The sequence below is a fragment of the Aureobasidium pullulans genome, assembly GCF_000721785.1.
Source record: "Aureobasidium pullulans EXF-150 unplaced genomic scaffold scaffold_43, whole genome shotgun sequence".
Lineage (NCBI taxonomy): Eukaryota > Fungi > Ascomycota > Dothideomycetes > Dothideales > Saccotheciaceae > Aureobasidium > Aureobasidium pullulans.
In genome coordinates, this window is record NW_021941063.1 from 63,026 (window position 1) to 74,657 (window position 11,632).

At 49.2% G+C, this 11,632-nt stretch overlaps 5 protein-coding genes across 5 annotated transcripts; 2 read left to right on the plus strand and 3 right to left on the minus strand.

The window, feature by feature from the left end:
* Positions 1-303: 303 nt before the first annotated feature.
* On the plus strand, positions 304-2,595 carry M438DRAFT_307529 (uncharacterized protein; the record flags this gene model as incomplete). The annotated part of the gene is made up of 2 exons (XM_029902304.1): positions 304-436; positions 487-2,595. 2 exons carry the CDS (start codon positions 304-306, stop codon positions 2,553-2,555), a joined length of 2,202 nt encoding a protein of 733 aa, XP_029754878.1. The 3' UTR covers positions 2,556-2,595.
* A 297-nt stretch (positions 2,596-2,892) lies between these two features.
* On the minus strand, positions 2,893-4,768 carry M438DRAFT_378718 (L-ascorbate oxidase; the record flags this gene model as incomplete). Its single annotated transcript, XM_029908843.1, has 5 exons — positions 2,893-3,056; positions 3,118-3,286; positions 3,379-3,924; positions 4,015-4,467; positions 4,520-4,768. The coding sequence occupies 5 exons, from the start codon at positions 4,766-4,768 to the stop codon at positions 2,893-2,895; spliced, it is 1,581 nt and encodes a 526-aa protein (XP_029754879.1).
* A 773-nt stretch (positions 4,769-5,541) lies between these two features.
* Positions 5,542-6,624, minus strand: M438DRAFT_285227 (uncharacterized protein; the record flags this gene model as incomplete). The annotated part of the gene is made up of 1 exon (XM_029901513.1): positions 5,542-6,624. The coding sequence occupies one exon, from the start codon at positions 6,622-6,624 to the stop codon at positions 5,542-5,544; it is 1,083 nt and encodes a 360-aa protein (XP_029754880.1).
* A 1,700-nt stretch (positions 6,625-8,324) lies between these two features.
* M438DRAFT_401023 (FAD/NAD(P)-binding domain-containing protein) lies at positions 8,325-10,175 on the plus strand. The gene is made up of 2 exons (XM_029909502.1): positions 8,325-8,911; positions 8,958-10,175. The coding sequence occupies exons 1-2, from the start codon at positions 8,585-8,587 to the stop codon at positions 10,011-10,013; spliced, it is 1,383 nt and encodes a 460-aa protein (XP_029754881.1). The 5' UTR covers positions 8,325-8,584; the 3' UTR covers positions 10,014-10,175.
* A 240-nt stretch (positions 10,176-10,415) lies between these two features.
* Positions 10,416-11,504, minus strand: M438DRAFT_285149 (putative carbonyl reductase; the record flags this gene model as incomplete). The annotated part of the gene is made up of 3 exons (XM_029901506.1): positions 10,416-10,527; positions 10,583-11,060; positions 11,114-11,504. The coding sequence occupies 3 exons, from the start codon at positions 11,502-11,504 to the stop codon at positions 10,416-10,418; spliced, it is 981 nt and encodes a 326-aa protein (XP_029754882.1).
* Between the last annotated feature and the right edge of the window lie 128 nt (positions 11,505-11,632).

Below are 11,632 nucleotides of genomic sequence, written 5' to 3' on the forward strand. Positions count from 1 at the left end.
CCATGCCCTGGTACTGTTTGGCGCCCAGCTCTGCCGGACAAGGTTGTGGTTGGAAGATTGCCCAGTAGCGTGGCAGCTTGGCCTACGCATGTTTGTCGAGATGCCGTTTTATCTGTACGACTTGTAGGTCTTGGGAGAAGGGGATGTGTGCTGCTGAGGTAGGTCATATATGGGAGTCGCTGCCCGTATTGCTCATGGTAGGTCAAACCAAAGGGTGAGCTGGACTTTTACCCTTCTTTACTTTCACTTTCGCGACATTTAACACTTGTGCATTGACTATCGCAACAGCGAAGCACATATCCAATGGATCCGAATTTCAAACATTTGACAGAGGAGGAGATTGACCAGTTCTTGAGTGAGCTGGATACGGACAATGATGGCTTGATCGAATACCACGAAGTCGAAGCGAAACTCGATGAGGTATCGCGAGAGATAGGTAAGCAATGCTCTCTGAAACTCAGAACGGCATTGCTGACAACGACCCAGCTCCCGAACCCGCCGAACATAACCTCCACCATGAAGACCGCTCCGACAAACGCCATCAGTTTCTCCGAGGCTTCATGGGCACAAACGAAAACCACGTCCCCATTGCCGAGTTCAAAAGAATAGTACAATCATGGCAGATACCATCCATGGAACAAGAGAAGAAAGAGGAGGACGAACAAGCAGACTTTGTGAAGAAGATGTCTTATGCAAGGCGACTTCGCGCTTACTGGGAAGTGCATGGACCTGAGTACGGCTTCCTCGCTGTTGTCGTCTCGATGCAACTCGCCTTTGGCATCTGGCAGATGGTCAAATATCTCACCACTTCTCCATACAGAGAGACATTTGGTTGGGGCGTTGTACTGGCAAAGACGTCTGCAGGAGTCTTGTACCCGACCATGTTCTTCCTGGTGCTTTCCATGTGTCGCTGGTTGAGCACTGCACTACGCCGCTTTTACTGGATCTCGAGATTCGTCAACTGGGATTTGTCGCAAGAGTTTCATATCAAGATGTCGCTTGTGGCGTTACTCTTTGCCTCGCTCCATGCTATTGGCCATCTTACCGGAAGCATGCTCTATGCTAGTAGACCGGCTCAACAGGATGAAGTCGCTGCTTTCCTGGGTCCAGATGCAGTGCCGAGGCCATACGTAGCCTGGATCAGATCACTTCCTGGTTGGACTGGACTGGTAATCTTTGGTCTATTCTGGGTTATTGGAGCGACGAGTTTGCCTTGGGTCCGCCGCAGGTCATACGAAGTCTTCCAGATTGGGCATTTGCTCATGTTCCCCATCTTCGCTTTCCTCATGGCTCACGGTACAGTCGGATACTTGCAATGGCCCATGATGGGCTACTTCCTCGCTTTCCCTGTTCTCCTGGTCTTGCTCGAACGTATCGTCAGGACGTGCAATGGATTCTCACCACTGTCCGCCTACTTGGAAGTTCTCGACAAAGAGACTGTGTGCATCACCGTCATGATGCCTGCCTCTCGCAACTTTGACTACCGAGCTGGGCAATACGTCCTCCTGCAGGTCCCTCAATTGAGTCGCTTCCAGTGGCACCCGTTCACCATCTCCACCTGCATTGGCAATGAGTTGCAGCTACACATCAAGACGGATGGCAACTGGACAGGGAAGCTGAGAAAGCTCGGAACCTCTCAGGAACCTACCAAGATCAAGATCGGCATTGATGGACCGTATGGCGCTCCTGCTCAGCGCTTCTATGACTTTGATCAGACCATCATTGTTGGCGCCGGCATTGGTGTCACACCATTCTCTGGCATCCTTACTGACCTGCAGATGAGAGAAGAACAACGACTGGGCACAAAGAAATGGCGTCCTTCACCATACCAAAAAGCGGCCGACTCACGCAGGCAATCTCGCCAACTCAGTCGTCAAACCACCGATGTGCCCAGCGACAACGAAAAGACCGAAGCAAGCACTCCCGTCTCCGAAGAACCTTCCGCCACTCTAAAGAAACACGAACTTCCACATCAAGAAGCCACCTCCAGCCACAGCCCATCAACCACCGACATATCATCCTACGACCTGGAAGATTACAAACGCGTAGATTTCCACTGGATGGTCCGCGACCGCAACAATCTCCTCTGGTTTTCCGACCTCCTCAACTATATCTACGCGACTTCATCCCAAGACCGCACATCCCACCACTCCAACATCGATTTCCGCATCACCACCCACGTGACCCAAAAACGCAAAGACCTTTCCACACATGTTTTCCGCTGGCTGTTGGAAAAACACCGCACCCCCGAACATCCGGAAAGTCCAATCACCGGATTGATCAACCCCACGCATTTCGGCCGTCCGGATATGAAGATGATTATGGATACGCATTATGAAGACATGTGTAAGCTGTTAGCTGCGAAGAAAAGGTTGTGGCGAGGGGATAAGAAGAAGATTGAGGAATTGAGCGATGGATTTAAGGTTGGAGTGTTTTTTTGCGGTGCACCTGTTGTTGGCTATCAACTTGCTGATAGATGTCGTGCTTTGACTGCGAGGGGAAGAGAGGATAAGACGTTTATCGAATATCACTTTATGATGGAAGTGTTTGGTTGATGCATGAGATGAAATTAAGAGGTTATCTCGTCGTCCTAGGGAAAAAAAATAGAACAATTGATTTCTAATAAACATAATCTTGTATAAGGTCGAAAAGATGCCAAAACTGGGTGTAGAGCGTGACGAATGAGTAAGCGCAATAAAGCTGTAACATGCTGCATCTTAGCGTTTTTCGCTGCTGGTCGCAAGACCCACCACTCCAAAACTCCAACCGCGTTTCTGCCACTTGATGTCGCAAATATCAGTCACTTCCCATGCGACTTGAGATTGGAATTCGAAAGGGCGCCAGAAGAAAAAGCCGGACTTCAAATATTATTCAATGAGCATTTCTATCATATCAGATCTCTGGCACTACGTTCTTGAAGTATTCAACGACTTCAGGATACAGCGCTGTACTTCCGTAAGCATTACCTCCGAAATCCAGATACCCGGATATATCATTGTAGGGTATATTCTGAATCTCACTTGCCGAAGTACCAAACACCCAACCTGTAGACATACCTATGCGATCGAAAAAGTCAGCAATCAAACTCCTCAGTATATTGATAGTAGAGCAACTTACCCATAACCATATGTTGCAAAATATGACAATGAATAACATACACACCAGGCTGATTAACCCTCAATCTCCAATCCCTCCAACTAGCATCTTTACCCGCCTCCCCAACATCAGCATACCGATACAACATCGTCGTATCCCTCAACACAGGTCGATACCCCTTCAATTTCTCCTCATTAGCCACAACATCATACATCCCATCCCCACACCCGATATCCCAGAAATGCCCCCCGTGCGCATGAAAAGGATGAATATCCAACCCACCAGCATTTTTTCCACCAAAGATCCAGTATTCTGGATTATCATCTCCAACACTTGGCCGATTTCAGCGGACCAGAATTTTGTTATTGGGTCCCAGTTGTTGTTTTGGAGTGCTCGGGTGTGATTGGGCATTGCGGCGTCGCCTCTTTTGTATATGTCTATTAGCATTGGTGTCGCGATGTGGTCTGTCCAATTTAACCCGTTTTGCGACCAATAGATGCTGCCGTTTTGAAATTGTTGGACTGTCATGGTGACGCGGCGGGTCACTTCTGCGGCGGTGGGGAAGTTGTTGGGTACGAGGGGTTGAAGAGAATATTCTAACCATGAGTATGTTGTGTTGGGTAGAGACAGTGGTGGTGTTGATGGCGCTGGAGGGGTAATAGCTCTTTTTGCACCGGGGATTGTGTAGCGGAGAGATGCGTATCCACGATATACGCTTGGCCGATCGCGGGTTTCGAATTGTATCCAGAATTGTGTGCGATTTGAGCCTTTGAGCTCGTCGATTGTTTTGGTCTTGAAGAGAATGTCGAAGCGTTGGCCACTGCCGACCTAAATGTGGGAAACATTATAGGGCTGGGTGTATCTTGCGTCGGCGGCGATGATGGTGAGGTTTTCGTGGCCTTCGAATGCCATTGAGACATGCGACAGTGCTGTTGCTCCGATGATTCTCATGCAATAAATTTTCCCTGGCAAGACGTCGACGACAGGGAGCTTGCAGGATGAATCATTCTGTTTGCCTATTCCCACTCCGACGCCGTTAACAAGTACGCCATTCGTCTCTCCAGACCAGACGAATGGGTTGGAAGTCAACCCCTGTTCGATCACAGAGTCTGTCTTGTTGAAGTAGTCCGTCAGTTGAAGAATACGCTCATCATCATAGTGATATGGCGGACTTCGAACATCTTCAACAATGAGAGCGCCATTCGCAGTAACAGCTTGGAAACCGACATGTGAATGATAGAATGATGTTCCTGCATCACTTTCCCCTGGCAGAATCTCGTAATCAAAGTAGTGCATTGGTGCTATAGGCCATTGTGAAACGGGCGTGCCATCGGAGAAGATTGCCATTCTTTGAGACAAGCCATGCCAGTGCTGGAACCTCGTAAGCGTCTCCCTGTGACGAGCGGTGTTCATCTAGGCTCACCATGGTCAAATTCTGGTCAGCCATGTCATTGTACACTCTGATCCATGAGACCTTGTTCGGCTTGATGCGAAGAGTAGGGCCCGGGGAAGTACCATTAACAACGACGGATTCTCGAAAGAAGCATCCTTGCGAGATATTCTTGACTGTAACTCGTAGCGAGAAGTCTGGCATAAAAGTCTCGTCATGTTTCCGAACAAGTGTGGCCTGAACGGCAATACAATATAGAAACCACAAATATGGGAAGAGCATGATGGTCCTGTATGAAAGCAGCTGCAGATAACATGGCAAACATGTGAAATCGTCCAGCTTCATATAACACACACCAAACCAGATACCGAGCGACTGTGAAACAGAGATAGCCGTGGTTTACCGACAAGGTTTAGGGAACACGAAGATTATTTCCGTGTCAGTGGTGTCGAGATCCGGGGTCCCCAGACACCGACAAGGATAACACAAAGTCTGTTGAAGTCTATCGGCGTCGGTAATAGATCAAAGTTGACGACCAAAACTTGGAAGCCGTATACGGCTCTTGATTCTAAGTCCCTGATGGTATCGTTGCCCGAGCTTGGCACAGTTGCTGACGCGTATCCGAATGATGCCGGCAGTACCACGAGGACGACCAAGAAATATTGATTGGAAGATCTAGCGGTAGGATCAGCTGATAAATCTAGAGAGTGCTTTTGTCAAGCGCATATCGCATGCTTATTTGACATGTAACCTCTTCTTTGGTAGATGTTGATACGACATAACTGTGATATTGCACAAAGATTTTGAGAACTCGAATTATATCCAGAGAAAGAGAGAGGAGGACAGCAGGAAGTCAAGCTCTCGATTACCCCAATGTCATTGTGCAATCGTATAACTCCGGTGTTATCATGCGGACCAATCACAGGATCCTGTGAGTAGAGCGTATATCAAAGTTTGATCGCAGTTGATACGCATGCGGCATATTGATAGTCACTTTCAGGCCTCAGTCTAACGGCAAGCTCAAGCCTCCTCTCTTCACACTTCTTGATGATGCTTCAAGCATGATCAATCGGACTCGGACCAGCATCAATAGGGAAAGTGAAGATGTTGTTGGGACCTTGGGCCATCAATCCATCAGCTCCGGGTCTCATTTGACTAGCAGGTAGCCACAGCTTCTTGTCCGCAGTGACCCACATCAGATCAGTCCAGATTAGCGCATCATCTTGAACCAGAATAGTCGCTCTGCCTTCGGGTGTAACTTTCCAGATGGCGAGGAGGTTGGTATCGCTGAAATAGATGTTCCCATCTCCGTCAATAGTTGTACCACCAGTGGAAGGGGTCAATGCGACCGGGATGGCGTAATCACCCAGAGTCGCTGCAAGAGTAGAGTTGGTGAGGGAGGCATCGACGAGAGAAGTCTCGATCTTGTAGAGGCCACCATTGCAGGGTTGATAGTAGAGCCAGGTGCCATCAGGAGATACTTCTATCTGATCAAGTCCAACAGCCAAAGTACTATCCGCGCCCTGGTAGCCTGGAACCAGAGTACCATTGTACATCATGGGAAACCAGGCAACAGCTGACGGATCGTCGACGAGGACGCGGACGCCAGTACCAGAAGTCATGTTTAGGACGACAAGTGCACCAGCGGTATCGCTGAGGTATGCAACTTCTGCAGCTGCGTTGAAGCGAACGTCATCAATGCCACTGTCGGAGGCAATGATATTGTCGAGATGATAGATTTTGTCAACAGTATCGTTGCTCAGATTGACGCCGACCAGTTTAGTAGAGCCATTGAGACCAGAGGAACCGCCATCCACAAGCCAGTAGCGTCCATCGGGACCAATGCGTGCGCCATCAATGCTGACGAAGGTCTCATACGGGTCAGAAGAGTTGTCGCTCGCGTTATACGAGTTCCAAGCTGCGTTAGGATACAGTCTTGTCGTGTTGTCGTTCAAGAGCTCAACAGCTTGAGGTGCTGCGGTGAGGGAGTAACGTTGAGAAAGAAACTTGCGGCCGTCGGCGGAGATAGCGATGCCTTGAGTAGCTCGATCGAGGGAGTAAACAAGTTCAAGACCTGGTGCATACGCTGCTGCCAGTGAAGCGGAGAGGGCAGCTCCGAAAAAGACTGAAGAAACCATCATTTGCGTGCGCTGGTGTCGGTGTTGTCGTTGTTGGTCATGCTCTCAAGCAGTCATTATATAATTGAACCGTACATTCTGCTGGTCGATTCTTGTAAGTGTGGATTTGTAACAAACCTCGAGCAGAAGCGATAACGCTTGACCTTGATCGACAGCTAATATTGGATGAGTAGCTTGGGCGGAGGTTCTCTTGCCAGAACAGGAAGGATAGGTGAGAGCGAAACATCTCATGACGTGTCAAGCGAATTTCGTGAACTACAGATGATCAGACATGACCAAGGTCTCTACAGCCGATGTCTTTGTAAGTTGTCCATCATGAATCGATTCACGTATCGATTGAAGGTACGCAGGGGACAGAAGAACAAGGATCTGACAGTGGCGCAGTTGACCACATGAATCTTACGATCGCTTGAGATGATGGACCTGACTGCTGAGCTTATGAGCAAATTCGGTGTGCTATTCAAGAACGAGATGGTAAGAGAAAGAATATCAAGAGAATGTCGACGCGAAAAAGTGTCGATGTCATCGCGCCGCGCGACTCCAATGCCAAGCCAAGACTCCGCTCCGCCCTCCGCCCCATGGGAGCGTCCGGGTGACACATGCAACCATGGTTTTCAGCCAAAGATGTCGTGTTTCTCCACAACGATACTAGATACGCATGTTTGACTTTGTGGGATATATGCCTTGATGTTTGAAAGAGTCAATTGCTTACTCTCGCTTGAAAAGATGCCCTTGTCGAGGAGGTAGAGCTATCTATAGGTCAACGGCTGGCATTTCACAAATCCTGGACTAAAGAAACACAGAGATGACCAAAGATTTCGAGACAACAGCAGCATAGTGCCAAAAAGGCAACATAGAACTTCGAGCTACACCACCTTCAACGTCTCGAGCGACTCTACTGAGTATGATTCCTTTGCAAGCTCTGAAAATGCAGGAAATGCTAACTCCTCACCTCGTAGATACACAAAATCTCGAGACATGATGCCTCGGATGGAAGCGGAGCTCCGCGCCACACCGAAAATCTCGCAGCATCTACTCAAGAGCCAAAAGAACAAGATCAGTTCTCTCGGACAAGGCTTGAATTGTCCTGACCCTATTGACTCTGCATAAGTCAATCATGTACGTGCAATCGGCACTCACGGAATGAATCATATTCGCTCGAGTTCCGCATCCGCCAACCAAGCCACAGAAAGCCCAGCTTTCACATCTTCCGTGGCGCAATTGGCTAGCGCGTTCGACTGTTAAGATTTCGAAAGAAATCGGCTATCGAGAGGTTGACAGTTCAAGCCTGTCCGGGAGAGCTGATCTTTTGATTTTGCTTCTTTGCAGCTGTTGTGTGATTGAAGAACGGTTAGCAAGGTGCGAGAGAGCTTTGTTTTTCTTTTTGTTTGTCTTGAGAATTCTTTCCAGGCGTCACAGCCGAACGCACTAGCCAATTGCGCCACGGAAGATGTGAAAGCTGGGCGTGAACGCAACCCAGCGACCGACGCTCACTGAATTGAGAGACGCAGTCGCAGGTGAGATGCCGGCACGGGCTTCCGTATGTGTATCTCCATATGCCACAATACATCCCATTCAAGACTGGTAATGTACAACACGACACAAAAGGAAGCTCATCCCGACCCGAAGTCTCCCCAGGAGATAGGCCAGCCCCCCCACCTTATCCGCCTCGGCAAAGATAGGCACTTTCAAGCTGTCACCACCAAGTCCTTGTCACGGGCAAACAACATGTTTCCCGTTGTCGGAGAAAAAAAAACTTGATACTGTATGGGCCGGCGAGCGATTAGCTTCCGGTTGAGGCGCTGGGCAGAAGGTGAAGGCCGGCGATGATAACGCGTCTCAAACTTCATACTTCGTCCTCGTCCTATATCTGCCACGCGGTCGTCGTGATTTGTCTCCTTAGACCATCAAGCATCAATTCACCGAGGGTACTGGATATCTTCAACCCAAAAATACGTGCATGATGGAAAACCTCGACGTCGTCGTGATTGGCGCTGGACTCGCCGGCTTGACCGCAGCTCGCGACATCGTAAGATCAGGCCTCTCTTGTGTCATCTTGGAAGCAAGAGATCGCGTCGGCGGCAAGACTTGGAGTCAGGAACTTCCAGACGGAAAGGGGACTGTCGACCTGGGCGCTGCTTGGATCAATGATGTCAACCAGACTCGAGTGTATGGCTTGGCCAAGCAATACAATGCAGAGTTCATTGAGCAGAATACTACCGGTAATTGTGCAATACAAGATGGTAGCGGAAAGATATCGAGCTTCCCATATGGCGAATTACCACAGGTAAGACTTGTTCGTATGCAAGGCTGAGCAGTACTAATGAGTTCAGTTCGATGCTGCAACTGTGCAAGATGTAGCACGAATTCGTGATATGTGCGAAGCAGATTGCCAACTTCTGGATGTTTTCGACCCGAACGACAAGGACTTGGATTCAATAAGCTTCGAAGAGTACCTGAAATCACGAGGAGCCACCGCAACAGCTTTATCAACAGGAACAGTATGGACGCGAGCAATGCTCGGACAAGAGCCCAACCATGTATCAGCTTTGTACTTCCTCAACTACTGCAAATCTGGAGGTGGACTTCTACAAATGCGTTCAGATCGCAAAGGTGGTGGCCAGCATCTTCGTGTACGTCAGGGAATGCAGCTATTCTCCAAAGGACTTTCTGGTGATTTGCCTGAAGGTACGATTCGTCTATCAAGTCCGGTGACGGCTATCAACAACAATACTGGAGCTGGCGCCGTGGAGGTACACACCAAGGATCACACAATCCATGCTCGCAAGGTCGTTACAACCCTCCCCACACCTGCGCTCAAGAACATTTCTTTCTCGCCCGACTTACCTTCTGGCAAGCGATCATGGATTGAAGCGACCACCTATGGATACTACACGAAAGCCATGATGGTGTTCAAATCACCATTCTGGGTAGAAAAAGGCTTCTGCGGCCTCACACAATCTTTCATTGGCCCCTCGTCTGTCATTCGTGACACCAGCAGTCCAGCGGATAACAAGCACATTCTCACATGCTTCATGAGCGGCATACCCGGTCGAGCGTGGTCGGCACTATCAGACAGCGAGCGCGAACAAAGCCTGCTGAAACAGATCGGTCAGCTCTTCGGCGCGGAAGATATCGTCGACAAGGAGTTCATCCAACTGGTCACTTACGAGTGGATCAACGATGAATATTCTGGTTGGGGTTGTCCTTGCACCGCTCTACCGCCAGGAGTTTTTTCAAAGCTTGGAGGTGGGAGCTTAAGAGTGCCATGGCTGGACTTGCACTTCGCTGGTACGGAAACAGCTGGCGAATGGAAGGGTTATATGGAAGGTGCGGTCCGTAGCGGCGAACGTGCGGCAGCAGAAGTGATCAAGGCGCTCCAAGGTTGACCAAGCTTTTTAATTCGGGCCATCTTCACATCGAGGCTGTCTCAAAATTTGCTTGTGGCATTTCCATTCAAGATGCAACTCTCTCATTGCTTTCTTCCATCCTTCCTAGGCGAGCATCTCTTCTCTATCTGTCAAAATGCAGGATCCTTTTCAGCGCTACGGAAATGTCCAAAGAGAGTAAGTAGTAGACTCGCTCTCTATCGATGTTCTCGCGGTCGTCAATGACATTGTAGATCAGAGTGAGTGATTCGGTTTATAGCACTTAGGTATGGTATTAAATTATGTTGTCATGTATTCTATTTGTTGATCGATTGATCACTCATGGCAAAAGAGATGACATGGTCCGGCAGAGAGCGAAGCAGGAAAAATATAATTAGAGTTCAGCTCCAGGGTACGACAAGATCAAGCGTATACCTTGAGGTTCTCGTCAAATCTCGCGATGTCAGCCACCGTTTCCGCCCACAGCTTATCGGTAAAGGTCTTGCCAGCGGGTTGATCGAGGAATGGGGCACCACTGGCGAGAATGTCAGCACAATGGAAAGGCACACAAAGTGCAGCGGACAACTTACGGGTCGATCTTGTTGGACTGTAAGAATTTGCCGTGGGTAGTTGCATCTGCGACTGCTGATGCATAGACGAGAGTGCGAGACCCTTCGTGCACATCACGAGCGGCAATCTTGCGGTATACAAACATGAGAGGCTTCAACCATGCGGGCAGTTGTTTGTCAAATCCTGTGGCTACCAGACCAGGGCAGAGATTGTTGACGATGACTTCGGAAGAAGAGACAAGAGCCGATAGACGGCGAACATAAGCGTTGACAGCTAGTTTGCTATCACTGTATCGAGTCAGACCGCTGTAAATGTTCTGGTCATCGAAATGACTGAGCACTGTCTCCGAGGCGGCGACAGGCTTTTTGGCGAGAGTGTGCATGGTCTGCGTGGCGGATCCGACAAAGGTCAAATGGGTGGGAGCGTTGCGGAGCTTCGAAGTGGCCTGGAGAAGTGGCAGAAGCTCCAGAGCGATCAAGACGTGCGTGTAGCAATTTACTGATAACCATGTGTCAGTCATGTATGCTTGCTTGTGCATTCGCTCGACTAACCTTGCATGACTCTTTCGTGTCCAGCAACACTCTTCTGGTACTTCATGATGTTGACACCTCCATTGCAAAGAAGGATGTCCAATTCCTTCACTTCTTGCTTGACCTTCTGAGCAAAGCTTAAACCTGATTTGTAGTCGTCAAGGTCGAGCACGAAAGCTTCAATGGTTGCAGTTGGATTATGCTTTTTGACTTCGAGGTCAAGCTTCAACGATGCCACAGCCTCTTCGCCTTTGACGGCAGACCTCACGGCGATGATGACGCGCGATGCATGTAATACGAGCAACTGCCGGGCAGCTTCGTAGCCCATGCCTGCATTGCCGCCTGTCACAATCACCGTCTTGTTGCTCAGATCAGTCCCCGATGGCGTTGGGGGTATAGTTGGTTGTCCCATGTGTAATACTGATTGCTGGTCAATGCTGCACCGGTCAGGGTAAATGAGAAAAGATAACTTGTTGGATGCGCAGTAGGACAAAGAGCGTAAGAGTAAGAACGAGGATTCAACGATGCATGGAGTATAAC

Bases quoted from the DNA above. Each gene is read 5' to 3' on its own strand.
- M438DRAFT_401023 (XM_029909502.1), top strand. From the start codon at position 8,585: ATGATGGAAAACCTCGACGTCGTCGTGATTGGCGCTGGACTCGCCGGC. The intron at 8,912-8,957 runs GTAAGACTTGTT...TAATGAGTTCAG, and splicing joins CATATGGCGAATTACCACAG to TTCGATGCTGCAACTGTGCA.